Consider the following 22,434-nt stretch of genomic DNA (forward strand, 5'->3'; position numbering starts at 1 on the left):
AAACAGTCAGCCAAACATTTGCTTCCTCTCTGAGTTCTTGTGTCTGAAACGATAGCTGCTATTTCTTGCTCGCGTGCCTGGCTGTTGTTTCAAAATGAAAAGAGAACATTCCCAGCCTGCAGGCAGCTCCCCTAGCCACAGACAGATGGAAATTCTGCAGTCACAGTGGAAAAGGTCAGGGACCCTCCCAGCATGTCCCACACATATGGGGGTGCGTGTATTTCTTTTAAAATGAAACACAAAGACCCAAAGAACCACGTCTGCGGTTACAGACTGAAGCACCCTTCTGTCCTGAGGGTGCAGTCCACCGGGGGAGCAGTGCTGGGGCTGAGGAGAGGAAAGGGCAGGACCTTGAGCTTTTTGATCCCATCAAGCTTCAGACATGTTTCTCAAAGCATAAGCAGTTTATTCTCTTTTTCTCCAAAAAAAAAGGGGGTTTTTTTCTTTACATGAAATGTATGTCAGGGAATGGAGGATGTTGCTTTTCCCCACACAGTCACATGGAGCTATTTTCTCTCTGCGGTAGGAAGATGTTCTTGACCTGTGGGTGTTGTCCCATAAAAGAGTAAAGGCCATCGTGATGCCAGAGCCAGGCCAGCACATTTCGAATGACTTTTCAAATGACAACGATAATCTTCGCATGTGGGTGATGTCATTCTCAAGAGGAGCCCTGTGAGTGAGATCCTTGTCTTTAACCCCGACTTTTTCCTCCGAGACCCTAAACCTCATTCACCACAGAACTGTGGGGCGTCTGCTCCTGTGTCTCCCTCCCTAGTGCCCCCTCATTCCACTCGATGCCCAAAGCTCTCTGATGGCTCTGGGTTGCTCAGAACCCCCAGCGCAAGGCACAAGGGCAGTGACCGCTCTGCTAGTCCCTGGCCAATAGCATCAGCCTCCCCCAGGGGCTGCTGGGAAATGTAGCAACCTGGCTCCCAGCCCAGACCTGCTGGTTGGAGCCTGCATCCTAATGGGACTCCCAGTGACTTTCTGGGCACATGTGTATTTGTGAAAGGCTGGTCTACCCCCATTTTTATGGGGGTACAGTGAGCTTTGTCACCAACTCACATGTGACTTGGACACATTTCCGTGCCTAGTCTTCTCATTTGTGAAAGGAAGAAGCAAAACCATCTCCAAGTGGCTCCAAAATCAGGCCATCCACTCACCTCTGGGTCAAATGAGTCAAGCCCTCCAAGCCTTAGCCTATTCATTTGCAAAACAGCTATATTAAGTACCCATCGGATGAGGCTGTTGTAAAGAGGGAGTGAGAAAATCTGTATTTGTTTTCTATTGCTGTTTACCCCTAGGTTAGTGGCTTAAAAAAAAAAAAAAAAAAGTTTTTATCTTATGGTTCTGGAGGTCAGAAGTCTGAAATGGGTTTCACTGGGCTGAAATCAAGGTGTCAGAAGGGCCAGGAAGACCTAGAGGAGAATGTGTTTTTCTATGTGTTAGCTGCTTCTAGAGGCTACCCATGTTCCTTGGACCGTGGCCCCATGCATCTTCAAAATCAGTAATGGCTAGGTGAGCTCTCACATCACATCGTTCCAGCCTCTGCTCCTGCCATTGCATCTCCTTCTCTGACACTGACTCCTGCCTCTTGCACCCTGACCCAGCAGATAATCCAGGATAATCAAACCATCTCACAGTCAGCTGATTAGTAACCTTAACTCCATCTACCGCATAATTCCTCCATTGCTATCTAACATAACTTAGTCACAGCCTTTACAGACTGGGACATAAGCGTCTTTGTGGGCCATTATTCTGCCCACTACACAGCATTAAGGGGTTATTACTGTGCCTGGCAAGTAGTCAACACCCAATAAATATTAGCTATTTTTATCTGTGTTTCTGCCCCACTAGTAAAGGAGCAGAGCAGTGAACTGGTTATGTTTTCATGATGAAATGACCAAGACATTTCCATAGAAGTGTCCTCTGGTTTTGGCTTATCCTACCCACTACAATTTAGGCTCCTGTGGCTGGATAACCCCCCACCTCCAAACCCAACTAAGGGGTTCCCCCACCCTTAGCCAGCCTCATTTCACAACTAAAGCTTGAGACACTTTCATGTATACACCATGCATGGATAAATCAGTCTCACAAGGTAGTTTCAGAACCCACCGAACCCATTTATCTGACTTCTCTCCTGCACACCACTTACCCTCTATCACATTCATTCAGTCATCCACGAAATATCAAGTACTTCTCATGTGCTAGGGGCCAGAGATGCAACAAGGCTAAGTGAGCTTATCTCGATCTCTCTAGAAGTCTGTGTCCCTGCACAGGTGCCCAGGGAGCTGCAAAGGGCTCAGAGGGAAGCTGGGAGACTCTGGGTTCTCCAAAGCACCTTCAGTTTTTTTCTGTTTCATTTAGTGGGTTTCTGTGTAGGATTTTGTTTGAAAAGAGGGTCCCTTTTCCAGTACCTGGCACACAGTCAACCCTCGTAAATAAGTAAGTCTCTGTGTGTCTGCACACCCCTGGTCTAGGATATCGAGCCCTCCTCCAGCTGATTCTCCAGGTTGGGTCCCTGGGGCTGCTGACACCCTGGGCTCTGTCCTAAGCCTGGAATCTTGCCCACTTGCCTGCTGTGAGCAGCTGTCCCTCCTCCATCCTTATCAGTCTCGACTTCCTCTATTTTCTTTCCGCTTCTAGGCCCCATGGTTTTGACCACGTCTGGTTTTTCAGGCGCTCCTTTGGCCCTTCTCACTGTCTTTCTCTCTCCTGTTAGCGAAATCCTGCTTCCTCACTGTAGTTGCCGTCTCTCAACTCCTGTTTTTCTTGCCTTCTTTAGAAAGCAGCTCAAGTCCGGCCCCCTTCCTGGGAGAGAGGAGCGAGTAGCTTCTCCCCCTGGCCAGCCCTGCTCGCCCCGTGCCGCAGAGCTGCCACAAAACCTAACCCCCTCGCACAGCTCCGCTCACCCCTGAGGCATTTGAAATGACTAAAATTAAGCCATCTCATCAGTTACTTCCAGCCACTTCTAATAATACCATGTATTTATAGTTCTTTAGAGTTCGCAAAGCTCTGTGACATTATCGCATTTAATTTGAGCCTCAGACGCCCTTATGAGGTAAGCAAGGCGGTGACTTTTATTCTCATTTTGCAGAAAAGGAAAGAGGCTCAGAGCAGACTGGCACTTTGCCCAAAGCCACTGCTGCCTGAAACGGTAAAACTGGCCACAAGTTGAGATTTTCCCAAGCACAGCGCTCTCTGCACCGTGTGTTCAGCATCATGTCCAAAGATTAAGACGGTTCAGGGCCTCTTTCATTTTTATTTCAGGAATGGATTTGGCAAAAGAACAAGACAGCACAGTTACTCCCGGTTGCAGCTGCTGTAAAGCTTGCCGCGCCCTCCTGGCGTTAGCTTAAGACAAAGAAATCTTCCCGTTTGCATGTTTGCATTTTATATTGTTTCTTCCTCTGACTTCATAGAAAGGAAAGAAGGCGGAAACGTGCACTTCTGTCATTGTTACAGTACTTTAACTGTGCCATGTCACTAGAAAATTAAGCCAGCTTTGTTAGGAAAAACAAGTTTCTTTTGATGAAATAGGGCAGCCTTTTGGAGCCAGTGAAGATACAAAGTTCGGGAACCTTCTCCACAGCACATCCTTGACCTGCAGCAGAATAGAAGGACAGTTAAGATATTGTATCTTAATTCTCTGGTAACCGAAATAAACTTCTCAAGGATACCAAATATTAGGAAATAGAGTTGTAGTGTAAGCGGTCATGAGACAGTCAGCCTCTGTCCTTTTTTTTTTCTTCTCTCTTTTTATGGCTGCACCCAAAGCATATGGAGGTTCCCAGGCTAGGGGTGGAATCAGAGCTGTAGCTGCCGGCCTGCACCAGAGCCACAGCAACGCCAGATCCTCCAAGCCGCGTCTGCGACCCACACCACAGCTCACAGCAACGCCAGATCGTTAACCCACTGAGTGAGGCCAGGGATCAAACCTGCATCCTCATGGATATTACTCAGATTCATTTCTGCTGAGCCACAACGGGAACTCCAGCCTCTGTCCTTTCTTTTCTCTCTGCTCTGCTCTCCTTAGTGAAAGCTGTAATTTTGGGTTGCCCTCAGAACCTTAAAGACATGGTAACTGTTAATATTGGTACCAATAGAAATAACAGACTGCACCTTCAGGGCCAGGCCAAAGGAATGGAAACTATTGTATTCTGCTTGTGGAAGGAAAGTGGTCACCCTAAAACCTGATCAGCTTTCAGATCACCTTTCCCCTCAGAGTGTCAGGCCAGCAGCAGCATAAGAAATAAATGGTTCCAAACTTGAATACAAACCAAGAAACACTCCTGAGTCGGGGGACCCTGATTTAAGTTAAAGAACGTAGAATCTCTTTCCGTTAAAGGAAGAACCCTGTGGTTTGGGATCAGGAACAGAGAATTTATGTGATTCAGCCATAACTTAAATATTAATATATTTAATATATATTAATATATTTAATATATTAATATATATTAATATATTCTAACTCTCTCTACTAAAGGGCCCTAGAAACAATGATACCTCAGTAGCAGTAAACACACCTTGACCCCAGATGTTGGTTTCTGAATGCCATTCCCACGCGTTCCTTGGGAAAATGAACAGTTTCATGGCTGCGCTGGAAGAGGGAATACAAGATGAACCTGTGCTATACCAGAAGGTGAAGAAACACTTAAAGACTGACAGGCGTATGTAAATAAGATAGTGCAAAGACATGAATGAGTCTTAAATGCATGTTGCCAAGTGGAAAAAGTTGGTCTGAAAAGGTTATATACTGTATAATTCCATTTTTATGACATTCTGGAAAAGGCAAAACTATAGAGATGCTGAACAGAACAACTTGGAGTGGGAGGGAGATGGAATAGGTTTAACAGGGAAACCAGTCTGGTAAGTAAAGACTGCTGTGATAGTTTCCCTCGTGGCTCAGTGGTTAACGAAGCCAACTAGGAACCATGAGGTTGCAGGTTCGATCCATGGCCTTGCTCAGTGGCTTAAGGATCTGGCGTTGCCGTGAGCTGTGGTGTCTGTAGGCTCCCATCTGGCATTTCTGTGGCTCTGGAGTAGGCCAGTGGCTACAGCTTCAATTACACCCCTATCCTAGGAAACTTCATATGCTGAGGGTGTGGCCCTAGAAAAGACAAAAAAAAGAGAATGCTGTGATAATACAAAAAAAAAAAAAAAATCACGGTTTTCTAACTTCATGCTTTATTGTATGGGATTTTATAAAAGGAAAGAACTCATACATATGTATGAGTTATGGAATATATAGGAAGAACCAAAAACTGCATGTGTAGATATGTGGAGTTTATGTGGGTAATCACCAATACATACTACAAGTTGTTTAATAGACTATTTGATTCAGACCTCACGTTAGATTTTATACTGCATTGTAAATACACTGAATTAAATTTAGTAAGTTTATGTGAATCAAATACATAAAATTTCCATCTCCTTCAAGTCCTACCCCACTGCTGCAAAAGACTTAAAATCTAATAACACATACGGGTTATGTCGTAACACCTAAGGGTTAGGTGTCATGACACCTTGTTAGGTGTCAAAGACCCTGGGGCACAAGAGGCCAGAAAAGCATTGATGAGGCTAACGCTCTGCTAGGACTTAATCTGAAATCTAGAACCCACTTATAGGGCTTCTGAGAAGGAGGACATTTTGATTCAATGTGACAAAACCCCATCAAATCTCAAGAGCCCTTCCTTCATGTTGCCTGTTGTGAGAATGCCTACAAAATGTAAAGAGGTGAGATATCACCTAAGGTCCACAGAAATCCAAGTCTGATGCTTCATACTGTCCCTGGGCTAAATCTTACGCTTCCTCACCAGTGTGCTCACTGGGGGCCATGCACACACACTCATATACTCACACTCACGCTCACCACTCACACTCACATACATCTCTCCCTTTCCTTCCCGAATACTCCATTCCAAGGCAAACTCTGCATTGCACAATTTATTTCCATTGTCATTTGCCTAAATAAGGGGCCTGGGGCCAAGCTTACAGATAACTGCAGACTTCTGCAGAGTCAGTATTTGTAAGAACCTCTCAAAGTGCCTCTTATCGCTATCAAAATAGACAAGTCAGCAGCCCAAAAAGGAAGTAAAACAGACAAAGAAAGATGATCTTAAACCGGTGCAAACATCCTTCTTTATTTCTTGTGGCTTCTTATTATCACCACTTTTCTTTGCTGGAATAGCATGAATGTTTTTGTTTTTCATGAGTTGTTACCAGGTATTACCCCGGAGGAAGAATAGTATTTATTTATCACTCTTTATTTCTAAATAATTTCTAAATTTCTAAATTAAAAACTGGAGGATCTTAAAGTGTTGTTCTGCCTCTCTTGCCACAAACTCGTTTGCAATCTCTTTCCAAGATGCTGGTTGGCACCTGTGGATCATGTCTCTTGGACCTTTTACCGGCAGAGTCTAAAACACAAACAGAATCTATTGCTTTCGTCTTCCTGGTGAGTCACATAACTTATTAAAAGCATCTCAGTGCCAGGGCAAGCTTGGGTGACTTGATAGTTGATGAAACAGATGGAAGTTTTTTAAAATTAAGTGAAGGCTCATATGGCCTTATGTTCACATTCCTTTAGCCACCTTCCCTTACAGTTCAAACGCTTACATTAATACCCTTAAATAATGCAAACGATTTGGGTTAGGATACAGAGCAACTAGAGGAATGGAACTGATCATTGGAAACCTTAACAAATACTTAGGGAAAAGATGACTCTCGGTACTCTGTGAAACTGGGGAGTGTTAGAGCAAGGAGAGACTTTTGGGGATTATCTAGCAGAATCCTTTTACCTTATAGAGGAGGAAGCTGGGGGCCAGAGAGGTCTGGCAACTCATGTAAGCCCAGCTATTAGCTGCTGGGAAAACAAATTTTGGCCTAGTGTTTTTCCATTAAATCATTGATTTATATTACCTTTGGACATTTAGACGAAAAAGAAATACCTTTGTTAATTAAATTGCATCCTTATTAAATACATAGTGCTGGCATACACAACTCCTAGAAAGAGCGGGGCAAAGGGCACACAGCTGTAGGCCTTAAGCACTGATTTCTGGGAGCATTTAGGCACATTTAAGTTCAATGAGGGATTCAGAAGAAACCCAAGTTCAACATTTTCTGACTTCAATGCAGAATAGATTACACTGGAAACCATTTGGGCCAACAGAGAAGGCAGTCAGGTATTGCCAGGAACAAACATGTTTTCTGCCCATTGCTCTTGGTGTCAGCTATCTCGAGATACTGCTGAAAAGGAGAGGGAGAGCTACAGAAAGGATTCAAGGCCAAGAGACCACTGCAGTTAAGAGACCCGTCATTCTGGATAGAGATGGGAAATGGCATCGCCTAATACCTAAGTTACTAGAGAGGGCAGAATAGTGGTCGAGAGCCCTTGCTTTGCATCCTCTGTTTCCTAGTTTCAACCTACACCCATTGTGTTATATTAATCTTACCCATTTTCTCCCACATTATTCTGCTACCGTCAGACTCTTCCTCTTATTTCAGGTAAAGAACCATTTGAAATCATTTTGATTTTCTCCATACTTTGCCCAAGTTTGGGCATATAGAAAGCCATTAATTTGTGTATCATGGTTTTAAATTCGGTATCAATTATTTTGAGGCAGAATATTAACTCAGGTAGTCAGTGCAGGAGCATGGGCTTTGATGTACTCTTTGGTATGGCCATCGATCAACATTTGTGGCTTAAGGGCTCCAGGGACTAACATCCCCACAGGCCTTGTTTACTATAGGGAGTGTACCTACGCCCAGATGGATATTAATCCCTAATCCCCTGCGACTCAGTTTGAGGGATGAAAAGGACAAAGAAACTACGAGACTTACGGGACATTTCCACCCTTAAGACTCTATTGGACAAGGACTGACATAGGTAACTAAGCAAGGCCAATGGGAGAAGAGCACATCTCTCTGGACCCCACGTTGGTCCCTCTTTAAGGGATAAAAAACCCCTATAGGACAATAGAGAAAGGGGGCTCTTCTCCCCGCTCCCAGCAACCCTGGGAGCCATCTGCTTTCCTTTAATAAAAACTTTGCTTGCATGCTGCCTGTGTGTTCGCGGAGTTCATTCTTCGACCGCCGTGAACAAGAACCCAGATTCCTGTACCATCTTTCCAGCATCAATTTAGTTGATCTGGAGAAACTGTACCAAGTTTGGGTTTGCAATTCGGAACCGTGAAAATGACACCGTGGCAGAATAGAAACCTGCACCTGGAATCTCCCATGTTGGCTAAATGTGAAGCCATGCTCCTTGTGAATAATTGCGTGTGTGGCTCAGACTCAGTTCTCACTGCCTCGTAGTGAATCTCATCTATGTTTTCTCTTTCTCTTACTTCCAGGTCAGTGGCGCTTCCTGCAGAGAAGGCATTAAAATGTCTCAGGTCCGAGTACATCACTTCTTTCAGGTAACAGCAAACATGAACCACTGTTCAACATAAACTCTACTTGCATTAGATTTGGTTGCTGAATTACCAGCATCATCATGGATTTGCTTTCAACAGCAGATTTGCGTGATATCCAGTGGGTACGTAAATCCATTTCGGTGAACACCCACTGAGCACCTTCACTGAGCTCACTGTTCTGACAGGCACTGCAGAAAATACAGTCTCTTCAGGCAATAGAATCTAGTTTATTTAAGCCTGTCATGTTGTTATAATTTAGATATATTACCTGTAGTTTTCTCAGTTTACTTTGTGTTTCTCTATCTCTGAAAACAGAGCAGTAAGTGGTGCAGTGGCTGCTTAGTTAATTTTTTTATTCACCCTAATCTGCGTGAGAGTTTGTAAATTCACCAGTTCACATGCTAATTTGTTATGGATCTGCATTATTTAATTAAAATAAACCTGAAAATAGTAATATTAATATTATCACTATAACTGATAATGATTAATAATGTTGACTAAACATTATTATGACCTTATTTATTTTGTAAATTAAATATCTCTGTAAACAGTGGAACCCTAAAAAAAAAATCCCAAGTACTCTGGGTCAGATTGTTGAAATTTGAGAGGAATGAATAAGCCTGGATTATCTGCACTAACCTTTTAAAAAATCAAGGTACTTGGAGGAGAGACAAAATTATAATGTGCTTGAAGCAAATTATTAGATTAATCCTGGTTGATGCAAAGATTGTCCTCGCTTGTGAAGCCACCTGTCTCCATTTGAAGATGCTGACATCAAAAGTGAAACAGCATATGCTGAGTGCCCACAACGCTCCAGGCAGTGAAGAGGAAACCAAAATGAAAGGGCCTACTTCAGTGAGCTGATAATTACAGGGGAAGTAATGGGGAGGGCATTTTAGGGGAGAAATAAATAGAAATAACAAGATAATATTGAGCAAGAAGAAATTTGGGGATGAGGTCAGGAAAATAATTCCTATCAAACTTCTCAGTATAATCACAGGAGCTATTACGCTGTAGAATGTGGTTGGGGCTGTTAGTATTGACCACAGTACTCACCATTCCTTGGGCAGTGGAGAGTGCGGGTCTGCGTGGTAGGCAGATGGAACAGATAGACTTAAGAGCTCTATCTCTTCATTTCCACAAGGCTGTGCGTAATACGAATTCCAAGAACAGAAGTTCTAAACTGCTTCATCATCAAAGTGCTGCCTGACCACATCCATGTAGGTGTGTCTTCTTTGCAACTCTACTCCTTTAATTAAAGAAGATGATTCTTAATATAAATGACTCAGTTGAAAAAACCCTAAAACCAAGAAGGTCCTGTTTATTGTTTGTTAGTTGGGAGGGAGCATGTGTATCTGTCTTCCTGTTGTGGCTCAGTGGAAATGAAACTGACTAGTATCCATGAGGATGTGGGTTCGATCCTTGGCCTCGCTCAGTGGGTTAAGGATCTGGCATTGCCATGAGCTGTGGTGTAGATCACAGACGAGGCTCGGATCCTGCATTGCTGTGGCTGTGATGTAGGCCAGCAGCTGCAGCTCCAATTCAACCCCTAGCCTAGGAACCCCCATATGCCACAGGTGAGGCCCTAAAAAGCAAAAAAAAGTAATTCACAAGATAAGTTTATCCTTTATTGTGTGTGATTATTTGTTTATCTTGTAACTGGGTGCAAAAAAAATCAGGTAAAGGATAAAGAATGGAACTTTAGGAGTTCTAGTCGTGACGCAGCAGAAACGAATCCACCTGGTAACCATGAAGTTTCAGGTTCGATCCTTGGCCTCGCTCAGTGGGTTGAGGATCCGGTGTTGCCATGAGTTGTGATATAGGTCACAGATGCAGCTCGGATCTGATGTGGCTGTGGCTGTGGCTCTGGCGCAGGCAGGCAGCTGTAGCTCTGATTTGACCCCTAGCCTGGGAACTTCCATATGCTGCAAATGTGGCCATAAAAAAAAAAAAAAAAAAAAAAGAAGAAGAAGAAGAAGAAAGAAGAAACTTTAGTAGAAAAATTAAAGAAATTTAGATTATTTAGTAATCTAGTTTAATTGACTTTATAATTAAAGTAATTGTAGATTCACATGCCATTATAACAAGTAATACAGAAAGTACCTTCTATCAAGTTTCCCTCAATGGACACACTTTGCAAAAGTTTATGTTATTTATTTATTTATTTTGTCTTTTTATGGCCGCACTCGTGGCACATGGAGGTTCCCAGGCCAGGGGTTGAAACAGAGCTGTAGCTGCTGGCCTACACCACAGCCACAGCAACACCAGATCTGAGCCACATCTGTGACCTATACCACAGCTCTCGGCAATGCTGGATCCTTAACCCACTGAGTGAGGCCAGGGATCAAACCTGAAACCTCATGGATGCTAGTCAGATTGATTTCCACTGAGCCACGATGGGAACTTCTGCAAAAGTTTAGTTAAGTATCACAACCAGTCCACTGATCTTATTCATTTTCCCCAGATTAGCATGTACACTTTTGTGTGTACTTCATTCTATGCAGTTTTATCACATATGTAGATTCATGTATCTGTCACTACAGTCAACACATAGAACATTCCATCACCACAAGGATCTTTTGTAACATCCACCTCTTCCATCCCCCCATTCTTTTTTTTTTTTTTTTTGTCTTTTTGTCTTTTTGTCCTTTTTAGGGCCATACCTGTGGCATATGAAGGTTCCCAGGCTAGGGGTCGAATTAGAGCTACAGCTGCCAGCCTATGCCAGAGCCACAGCAATGCCAGATCCAAGCCACGTCTGCAGCCTACACCACAGCTGACGGCAATGCCGAATCCCCAACCCACTGAGCAAGGCCAGGGATTGAACCCGCAACTTCATGGTTCCTAGTTGGATTTGTTTCTGCTGCATCACGATGGGAACTCCCCATTCCCCATTCTTAACTCCTAGAACCCACCAATTTGTTCTCCATTTCTATAATTTTGTCATTTCAAAAATATTGCCTAAAGGAATCATATAGTATATACATACCTTTTGAGATTGGCTTATCTTATGCAGCACAATTCCCTGGAGATTCATCCAAGTTACTACGTGTATCAATAGTTCATTCCTTTTTATTGCTAAGTAGTATATCATGGTATGTGTGAATCACAGTTTGTTTAACCACTCACCTGTTAAAGGACATCGGGCCATTTCCATTTTTTTTTTTTTTTTTTTTTTTTTTGTTTTTGTCTTTTTGCCGTTTCTAGGGCTGCACTCAAAGCATATGGAGGTTCCCAGGCTAGGGGTCTAATCGGAGCTGTAACTGCCTATACCACAGCCACAGCAACTTGGGATCCAAGCCACGTCTGAGACCTACACCACAGCTCACAGCAAGGCCGGATCCTTAACCCACTGAGCAAGGGCAGGGATCGAACCCGCAACCTCATTGTTCCTAGTTGGATTCGTTAACCACTGAGCCACAATGGGAACTCCCATTTCCAGTTTTTAACTATTACAGAACATTGCTATAAACATTCATGCACAGCTGTTCATTTCATTTGCCCCAGAGCACAATGCTAGACCATATGGTTATTGCACATCTAGACTTGATAAGAAAATGCCAAATTGTTTTCAGAGGGCTGTACTATTTTACATTCCCACCAGCAATGTAGGAGCTATCCTCAGTTTCTCTACATCCTTGCCAACATCTGGTGTAGTCACCATTTTTAATTTTAGGCATTCTAACAGGTGTACCACGATACCTCGTCGTGGTCTTAATTTGAATTTCCTGAATGGCAAATGATGATGAATATCTTTTCATGTATACTTATTTGCCAACTGTATGACCTCTTCAGTAAAATATTTCTTCATGGCTTTTATCAATTTTCATTTGTTTGTTTTTTAATGTTGAGCTTTAGGAGTTCTTCATATTTCGGGAGTTCCCACTGTGGCTCAGCGGTTAACACACCTGACTAGTATCCACAGGTTCCATCCCTGACCTCGCTCAGTGGGCTAAAGATCCGGTGTTGTGAGCTGTGGTGTAGGTTGCAGACGAAACTCGGATCCCGAGTTGCTGTGGCTGTGGGGTAGGCTGGCAGCTACAGCTCCGATTCGACCCCTAGCCTGGGAACCTCCATATGCCATGGGTGGGACCCAAAAAGACAAAAAAAAAAAAAAAGAGTTCTTCATATTTCTAGAAGCCAACTCTGAGATATGTTGCTTGCAAATGTCTTCTAGGCTGTAATTTATCTTTTCACTGTCTTAACATAGGCTTTTGCAAAGCAAATGCTTTAATTTTGATAAGGCCCAATTTAGCAGTTTTTCTTTCATTTTCTTTTAGCGTCAAGACTAACAACTTCTTGCCTGGCCCAAGATCCCAAAGATTTTCCCCTGATGTTTTTGTTTAAGTTTTATAGTTTTATATTTTGCATTTAAGTATTTTGAGTTTATTTTTTGTATAAAGTGTGAGATTTAGGTTGACTTTGTTTTTTGGTTTTCTTTGTTTTTGCCTATGAGTGTTCAATCTCTCCTGTACCATTTGTTGAAAAGTTTAAAACTCCTCTATTTGACTGCTTTTTTAAGCAGTTTCTATCAAAATTGTTGCTGTGTCAAAAATCAGTAGACTGTGCTTGCATCCGTCTCTGGGTTCTGTCTTCTCCCTCATTGATCTATGAACCTGTCCCTCTTTTTTTTTTTTTTTTTTTTTTTTTTTCCTTTTTTCAGGGCCACAGCATATGGAAGTTCCCAGGCTAGGGGTCGAATCAGAACTGTAGCCGCCGGCCTACACCACAGCCACAGCAACACAGGATCCGAGACAGCAACACAGGATCTGAGCCACGTCTGTAACCTACATCACAGCTCACAGCCACGCCAGATCCTTAAGCCACTGAGTGAGGCCAGGGATCGAATCCGAGTCCTTATGGATCGTAGTCGGGTTGGTTACCGCCGGCCACGGCAGGAACTCCTGAACTTGTCCCTCTTAAAATATGCCACTGTAGCTATATAGTGAGACTTTACTTTGAGTAGAGTGATTCCTCCCACCTTACTCTTCTCTGTCAGAATTGTTTATTCTAGAGCCTGTTTCTTTCCATATAAATTTTAGAATACGACTGTTGATGTTTGAAAAAAATTCTTTCCTTGGGTTTTTGCTAGGAATTGCATTAAAATTGACAGATCTTTTTAGGGATAATTGTCATCTTTATTGAATCTTCTCATCCACTGTCATGGTCTGTCTCTCGTTTACTTAGATATCTTTGATTTTTTCATCAACACCTTGTAATATTCAGCATACACATCCTGTATTTTTTCTGTTAAGCATGTACCTACATCATTTCACTTTCTTTGGAGTGATTTTGAATGTTTTTGTTTTTTGGGTTTTTTTTTTTCTTTTTCTTTTTAGGGCCACATATGCAACATATGGAAGTTCCCAGGCTAGGAGTTGAATCGCAGCTGTAGCTGCTAGCCTACACCACAGCCACAACAACTTGGGATCTGAGCTGTGTCTGTGACCTACACCTTAGCTCATGGCAATGCTGGATCCTTAACCCACTGAGCAAGGCCAGGGATCAAACCCACATCCTCATGGATACTAATCGGGTTTGTTACCACTGAGTCATGATGGGAATCCCTGGTATTGTATTTTTAATTTCAGTTTCTACATGTTCATTGTTAGTATATAAAAATACAGTTTAATTATTTTATGTATACGTATATCCTAAGACCTTACTGAACTCACTTATTAACTCTGGAATTCTTTTTTCTGGTAGATTCCTCGTGATTTTTTCTTTTTTTATGACAACAAATAAGGCATCTGCACACAGTTTGTTTTTATTTTTAACTTTTTAAATTTCCTTCTCTTGCTTTATTGCAGTGGCTAGAAATACTAGAACTATGTTTAATAAGAAGTGGTGAAAGTAGACATCCTTGCCATTTTTCCAGTCTTGGGGGAAAACATTCAGTCCTTCACTACACAGTTTGACATGAGTTGAGGTTTTTATAGATGCTCTTTAACAAGCTGAGTTTATTCCCTTTATCTCCACTTGCTGAGAGTCTTTTTTTTTTCCAGCATTAATAGCTTTTGTATTTTATTAGTTGATTTTTCTGTATAAGGTCATATAATCAGACAATTTAGTTTTTAGCCTGCTGATGTACCAGTGATTGATTCTGAATTATTATTATTATTATTATTATTATTATTATTATTTTTGTCTTTTTGCCTTTTCTAGGGCCGCTCCTACGGCATATGGAGGTTCCTAGGCTAGGAGTCGAATCGGAGCTGCAACTGCCAGCCTACACAGCGCCACAGCAACGCAGGATCCGAGCCTCGTCTGCAACCTACACCACAGCTCATGGCAATGCCAGATCCTTAACCCACTGAGCAAGGGGGGCAGGGATCGAACCCACAACCTCATGGTTCCTAGTCGGATTCGTTAACCACTGCACCACGATGGGAACTCCTGATTGATTCTGAATGTTGAACCAACCTTCTTTTCTTGGAATAAGTCCCAATTGATCATGGTGTATAATTTTTTTATCCACTATTGGATTCAGTTTGCTTATACTTTGTTAAGGATTTTATGTCTGTTTTTATGAGAGATATTGATTTGTCCATTTCTTTTTTTCTCTCTTTTTAAAAATAAATTTTATTAGAGAATAATTAATTTACAAAGTTGTGTTAGTTTCTGGTGTATAGCAAAGCGAATTTATGCATGTACCTATACCCATTCTTTCTCAGATTACTTTCCCGTATTGGTTATTACAGAGTATTTAGTAGATTATCTTGTGCTGTACAGTAGGTCCTCATTACCTATCTGTTTAGTATATAGTCGTATGTGTATGTCAATCCCAACCCCTCCCTAATTTATCCTCCCCCCCCCCACGTTTCCCCTTTGGTAACCATGAGTTTGGTTTAAAAAATCTAATGAGTCTATTTCTGTTCTTGAAGTTCTTTTGTGTCATTTTTATTAGATTCCACATATTAGTCATCTCCTATGATATTTGTATTTCTCTGTCTGACTTACTTCACTTAGCATGGTAATTTCAGGTCCATTCGTGTTGCTGCAAATGGCAGTATTTCCTTCATGCTGAGTAGTATTCCATTCTATAAATAAAGTACGACACCTTCTTTATTCAGTCCTCTGTTGGGGGGACATTTATGTCGTTTCCATGTGTTGGCTATTAAAAACAGAACTGTGATGGGGTTCTCATTGTGGCTCAGTGGTTAACAAATCTGACTAGGAGCCATCAAGTTGCGGGTTCGATCCCTGGCCTTTCTCAGTGGATTAAGGATCCGCGTTGTCGTGAGGGGTGGTGTAGATTGCAGAGGCGGCTCGGATCCCGAGTTGCTGTGGCTCTGGTGTAGGCCAGTGGCTGCAGCTCTGATTAGACCCCTAGCCTGAGAACCTCCATATGACATGGGTGCGGCCCTAGAAAAGGCAAAAAGACAAAAAAGGAAAAAAAAAGAAAAAGAAAGAAATAGAACTGTGATGAATATTTGAGGTGCATGTATTTTTTTCAAATTATGGTTTTCTCTCTTCGTTTTTTAACTACTACCTTTGTCAAGTTTTAGTATTGAGATAATACTGGTCTTATAAAATGTTGAGGAGTATTTACAGTTCTATTTTCTGAAAGATTATAAAAACTGATGTTAATTTTTCTTTAGAAGTTTGTTAGAATCTCCCGTGAAATGATCTGAGCCTGTAGAATTATTTTTTAGGAGCTTTTAAATTATGAACTCAGTTTTTCTAATGGTCATAGCACTTTGGATTATTTATTTCATCTTGGTTGAGATTTGGTAGTTTGTGGTTTTCAAAAAATTGTTCCATTTTTTTAAGCTGTCAAATTTATAAGCATAAAGTTGTTGATAGTATTCTTTTTTTTTTTTGGCCCTGAGCATGCAGAAGTTCCCAGGCCAGGGATCAAACCTGTGCCACAGCAGTGACAATGCTGGATCTTTAACCACTAGGCCAGAATGGAACTCTTATAATATTCTTTTACTAACTTTTTAATAGCCGTAAGATCTGTAGCTATTTTAGTAGCTAAGATCTGTATGTAGGAGTTCTTGTCGTGGCTCAGTGATTAACGAATCTGACTAGGAACCATGAGGTTGCAGGTTCGATCCCCAGCCTTGCTCAGTGGGTTAAGGATCCAGCGTTGCCGAGAGCTGTGGTGTAAGTCGAAGACATGGCTCAGATCCCTCGTTGCTGTGGCTGTGGCGTAGGTTGGTGGCTACAGCTCCGATTGGACCCCTAGCCTGGGAACCTCCACATGCCGCAGGAGAGGCCCTAGAAAAGGCAAAAAGGCAAAAAAATAATAATAATTTAAAAAAGTAAATTTGTTGCAGTATTATTATTATTGACTCATATATGTTCTATCTTGGGAATGGTCTGTGGTACCTGAGAGGCTGGGGAGAACAGTGTATTCTGCTGTTGTTGTTTTTGCCATTTTCTTTTTCCGGCTGCATCTGTGACATATGGAAATTCCCAGCTAGGAGCTGAATCCGAGCTGCCACTGAGGCCTATGCCATAGCCATGGCAACACCAGATCTGAGCTGCATCTGTGACATATGCCATGGCTTGGGGCAACGCCAGATCTTTAACCCACTGAGCAAGGCCAGGGATTGAGCCCACATCCTCACCGAGACTGTGTTGGGTCCTTAATCCACTGAGCCACAGTGGGAACTCCTCTGTTGTTGTTTAGTGAAATATTCCATACATGTCAATTAGATACTATTGTTTGACTGAGTTTTCGTATCTTCTACATTTTTGCTGACTTTCAGTATACTATTTCTGTCAGTTTCTGAAAGAGGGTAATACAGCATTTTGAATTAAAAAACCTAAGCCAGTTGTTAATTTGATCACATAGTATTTTATAAATCTAATAAGCATAGTACTTTGAGAAAAATATTTAGTATTTATGATAAAGAAACATTAATAACCACTAAAATAGTCTCCACTTTTCCCCCCAATTTTAATGGAATCAAAACCTACAAACTGTTTTCCAACCTAAAAAAGACTTATTTCTTCATTAAATCTTAGACTAAAGAGACTATTCATATTTTGCTAAATATTCAACAGTCAAACCTGACAATCAAATATTTCTCCTTACCTGAATTCACTTTTTAAAAATCCATGTTGGGAGTTCCTGTTGTGGCTTAGTGGTAACAAACCGGGCTAGTATCCATGAGGATGTAGGTTCAATCCCTAGCCTCGCTCACTGGGTTAAATTATCCCTCGCTGCTCTGAGCTGTGGTGCCGCTCAGATCCCAAGCTGCTATGGCTGTGGCATAGGCCAGTGGCTACAGCTCTGATCAGACCCCGAGCCTGGGAACTTCCATATGCTGTGGGTGTGGCCCTGAAAAGACCAAAAAAAAAAAAAATCCATGTTATTGTTTTCTACTATTTCTAAAAGATTTCTATACTGTGGTAAGGATTAGTTTTGACTTATGTGAATTCTGAATAATTCAAAATCTCCACAGTTGCGTGCCTCTCATAAAATGTGGGTACTGTGTATTAAAAATCTAGTTATGTGAAAAGAGTATTGCTTTAGAATTAAAAGGAACTGAGTTTATGGAAAAACACTCAGATGGTAAAAGAATCAGTTCTGAGGGGAAAAAAGGAAATTCCTCATAGATTCATCATAGTACATTTGCATAATAAGAGAAATGAGAAAAAAAATTGTAAGCAACCTGAAAGAAATATATAGGAAAAAAGGAAATTCCTCATAGATTCATCATAGTACATTTGCATAGTAAGAGAAATGAGAAAAAAATTGTAAGCAACCTGAAAGAAATATATGTTATTATAAAGAAATGAAATTTAAATTCACTGCACATGACTCGGCAACAATAGACGCCAATTACCAATGGTGTGTTATCTTCAAAGTATTAAGAGTAAAATAAATGCCAACCTGCAATTTTATATTAATCGAAACTGTCCTTTAAACGTAAGGACAAAATGAAGAACTTTTGAAATTGATAAAATCTGAGCTTACACTCAGAGGTTAGTACTGAGTGCTTAACTATGGGATGCAATTATGTTGGAACGAAATTGGACTCAAAGTGAATATAGGATTACAGGAAGCAAAGAAATTGGAGAGCTTGTTGGTATATCCAATGAATTATTAACTACAAAAAGGGAACAATTTTCACGTGTTTCAAGGGAATACAGAACCACAAAAAAGATCACAGGATGGAAGATTGGCAAGCAGGGAGAAAACTGGAATTAAAGCATAAGAATGGCACGTAATTCAGTATAAGGATCAAGATATCATTAACATTTCAGTTACCACTTGTTATGTAGCAGAATACCCAACGTATTTGACGCTTAAAGCAACAATCATTTTATTTGCTCATAATTCTGGGGGTAAATGGGTTTTTTCACTCACTTGTCTAGTACCTGTACTACTATAGCTCAAACTTCTGGTGCTGGCTAGAACACTCAAGGTTATATGCTGGAACCTTCTTGCCCTCAACTCAGTTCTCTTCCATGTAGTCTCAAGGCTAACCCCTCTCCATGTGGCTTTCCAGCAGGATATCCAGACTTCTTACATGTAAGTTCAGAGCACCCAAGAGTATAAAAGCAGAAGCTATCTGACCTTTAAAAATCTTAGCTCAAGACCTAACATAGGAGTTCTTGTCATGGCGCAGTGGAAACAAATCCGACTAGGAACCTCGAGGTTGCGGTTCGATCCCTGGCCTTGCTCAGTGGGTTAAGGAACTGGTGTTGCCGTGAGCTGTGGGGTAGATCTGGCATTGCTGTGGCTCTGGCATAGGCTGGCAGTAACAGCTCCGATTAGATCCCTAGCCAGAGAACCTCTATATGCCTCAGGTACAACCCTAAAAAGACAAAAGACAAAAAAAATAGACCTAACATAGCATCACTCTGCCACATCCCAATGGTTAAAGACAGCCCCGCCCAAGAGCATGATACCCAGAGGCATTTTTCAGCTGATAATTGATATTTATCAAAAATATACCACAAATATCATACTCAGGGAAACATAAACATTCTGTTTAGTCAGGAACATGACAAGGATGCCACAATTACCGATTCTATCCAACTCAGTTCTAGAGGTCTTAGCCAGAGCTAAAAGTAGGAAAAATAAATGAAATAGAAGGGAAAAAACATGATTTCCAGAGAATTGGATTGTCCAAACAACATTCAAGAGACTCCACAAACTATTCAAGCTTATAAAAGAGTCCAGCAAGATGGTGTGTTACTAGAGCAAAATAAAAAATTCAGTGGCCTCCCAGTACACAAGCAACAACCAATTAAAATGAAAATTTTTTTCCATTTACAAAAGTAACCTAGGAATACAACTAACATGGAAGATAATGAAAATACTTATGAAAAATATTACAATGTATTACTTAGTAACATAGAAGAACACCCAGGAGTTCCCTGGTGTCCTCGTGGTTAAAGATCTGGTGTTGCCACTGCTCTGGCTTGGGTCACTACTGTGGCTCAGGTCACTGCTGTGACATGGGTTTGATCCCTGACCGAGGAACTTCCACACACCTATCTGAGGCCTAAAGAAAAAGACCTAAATAAATGGAGAGTTAGACTATGCTCATGGCTGGGAAGACTCAGTGTCATAAAGAGGTCAATTCTTCCCCCTAATCTACACATTCATGCTTTGTTCTGGGCTTTGACAGGCTGAGCATAAACTTCAAGCAAATAATAAAGGGTCAAGAACAGCTGACAATTTTTTTGATGGAAAACCATAAGAAGAAAAAGAGTATAGAAAGATTACCTTTTCAGATATCAATACTTACTATAAAGCTATAGAAAGTAAAACAATGTGGCATTGACAAAGGCAAAAAAAAAAAAAAAAAAAAAAAAAAAAAGAGACCAATTAACCAGGAAAAGAAGTACAGAAAAGAAGCTTGGCAAGTGTGGACATTTAGAAGATAACGGAAATGTCATCGCAACTCTGTGTAGACAAGATTGCTATTCAATAAATGATGCAGAAACAGAATGTTATCATAGGGAAAAGGTTAGACCTTCATCTTGTACCATATGCATGCTCAATTCCAGATGAATTAAAGACTCAAATGTGAAAACTAACCCTTGAAAATTTATAGGAGATAATGTGGAATAATGTCTTTGTGACCACAGGGTAGAATGAATTCCCATACAAGACTCGAAAATCACAGGTCATAAAGGAAATACAGTCAAATTTGAATATTTTCTAATTTAAAACCTCTTCGAAACAAAAGATTCTGAAAGACAAGCCAGTGCTTCAGAGAAGATACAACACGTCTAACCATAATGCAATAGTCAAACTATATGAAAAACTTCTACAAAATGGGAGGAAAAGTCAAATAACCATTAGCTAACTGGGAATGATATAAAGAGTATGTTCAAAAAATGCATGAATATGAGTACAAAAAGATGTTCAAACTGATCAGTAATCAAGGCAATGCAAATTAAAACAAGGGTATATCTTTTCAGACCCATCAGATTGGCAAGATTTCTGATACCACGTGTTGGTCTGGATGAGGAAATTCTTGTACAGCGTTGGCAAGTGGAAACTGATACAAACAAATGATTTGAGAAATAACTGGGCACTGTCTGATAAAACGGAAGTTACACATGCCCTAAAATCCAGCAATTCTAATTTTCAGTGTATAACCTAGAGAAAATTTTGCACAGTACTTAGGAGATGTGTAAATGGGTTTTCATCACATCAGTGCTTGCAATAATGAAATATTGAAAATAACTTAAATGTTCATCAATTGGAAAATAGATCATTGTGATATGATCCATAGGAACCATATGAAATTGCTGCGATTCAACCATTTCGATATGGTTCAACTTAATAAATTTATAAAACTCCGTATTATATAGGAGCCAGGTGAGCTAGATCGAGATGATTCGCCATGGGTAAATCTCAAAAACAAAATATTAAGTGAAAAGGCCATGCTATAGGATGTATGATATAACTGCAAGCACATTCAAGTAAACATCAACTTCCTTAAGATAGAATATCTATTCGCAACAATAACTAGAAAGTTTTCTAAAAAATTGAGGTCTTTCTGAAGATAACAAAAGAATTTGTTGACAATCATATGATTTTCTGCTCATACTGAAAGTAGCAGTTCCCCAAAAGGGAAACCACAGTGCTTTACATAAGAAAATAGACCCCGGGCAGCCCAAAATTTAAAATATCCACTGTACCATTATAGTTCCTTTGATTTCAGTTTATTTCTGATTTTCTTGGTGATCCATTACTGGCTGTTAATCCAAAGAGAAGACAGTAAATAATTTTATGCAGAAGGCAAAAGAAAAAAAAATCTCCAGAGCTAGAAAAAGAGAGATGGTATCAACTGAAAAATTTTATTTCAACATTCTCCACTCCTTTCTCGGAAGTCCTATGTACTTCCTAGAATACTAAATTGTTTTAAGTGAAAATTAAGATTGACAAACTTACTCTGTTGTTCCTCTTCTTTTCTTTGTTCATGTGGTTAGTGACCCATGCATGAAATTTTAAAAAGTTGTGCTCTAGTCCTTAGTGACGTTAAGGGAAAATACAATAGTGCCACCAATGTGAACGAATTTTATTTGTTTGCAAATCTAAAATCCATTACTTGTTCCCCATTATATATAACCCCCAAATCTAAACTGCTCAGCATAGAGTTCAAGGCCTTCTTGCTATGATTTCAATAGAGGGGGTGATATCTCCTCTGGCATCAGTTAAAATAGGTTCAGCTACAATGTGCAGATGGTTTGTAAGAAGACAGAAGCTGGCAACTCTCCAGTTGTCAGACACCCAGTCTCCTTCTAATCTGTTGCTCTGCCGTCCTCCAAATGGGACGTCCATCTTGTGGTCCAAGAGGCTGCCCTAGATCCTGCCATCACATCCACATGCCGGCCAATGAGAAGGAGGAAAAGTGGAAGAGAAGATATATCCTCCACCTCTAAGGACACGTTCCCGAAGTTGCACACACCATCTTATGCTTACATCTCATTGTCCAGAGCTTAGCCATATGCTGCATCTAGCTTCAACGCCAGCTGGTAAATGTAGCTTCTATTCTAGGTGCTTCACACCCATCTAAATGTGGGGGTGTCTATTACT

At 40.9% G+C, this 22,434-nt stretch overlaps 1 protein-coding gene and 1 long non-coding RNA gene across 17 annotated transcripts in view; one reads left to right on the forward strand and one right to left on the reverse strand.

Annotated features, from left to right (window-relative positions):
- Positions 1 to 22,434, forward strand: part of LOC146398569 (uncharacterized) — a 121,575-nt gene that overhangs the window by 93,864 nt on the left and 5,277 nt on the right. For 3 of the 16 annotated variants that reach the window (XM_084981739.1, XM_084981740.1, XM_084981742.1), the window contains exons 3-5: positions 527 to 672; positions 6,368 to 6,457; positions 8,355 to 8,420. In XM_084981739.1, the coding sequence (XP_084837865.1) occupies positions 581 to 672; positions 6,368 to 6,457; positions 8,355 to 8,420 (248 nt within the window). In that variant the 5' untranslated portion in view covers positions 527 to 580. Of the gene's footprint in view, positions 1 to 526; positions 673 to 4,486; positions 4,643 to 6,367; positions 6,458 to 8,354; positions 8,540 to 9,561; positions 9,642 to 22,434 lie in introns of those variants that run through there. The other 13 variants (XM_084981744.1, XM_084981743.1, XM_084981734.1 and 10 more) reach the window with 10 other exon arrangements.
- On the reverse strand, positions 384 to 9,604 carry LOC106510651 (uncharacterized). Its single transcript, XR_001309366.3, has 2 exons — positions 9,474 to 9,604; positions 384 to 3,604 (listed from the first exon to the last, which is right to left on the reverse strand). It is a non-coding gene; the product is annotated as an uncharacterized LOC106510651 (long non-coding RNA).

The sequence above is a fragment of the Sus scrofa genome, chromosome 11 (genome assembly GCF_054392235.1).
Source record: "Sus scrofa isolate SSC_HxYL_T2T_F1_AM1 chromosome 11, Sscrofa_HxYL_maternal_Yorkshire_Landrace_v2.0, whole genome shotgun sequence".
Lineage (NCBI taxonomy): Eukaryota > Metazoa > Chordata > Mammalia > Artiodactyla > Suidae > Sus > Sus scrofa.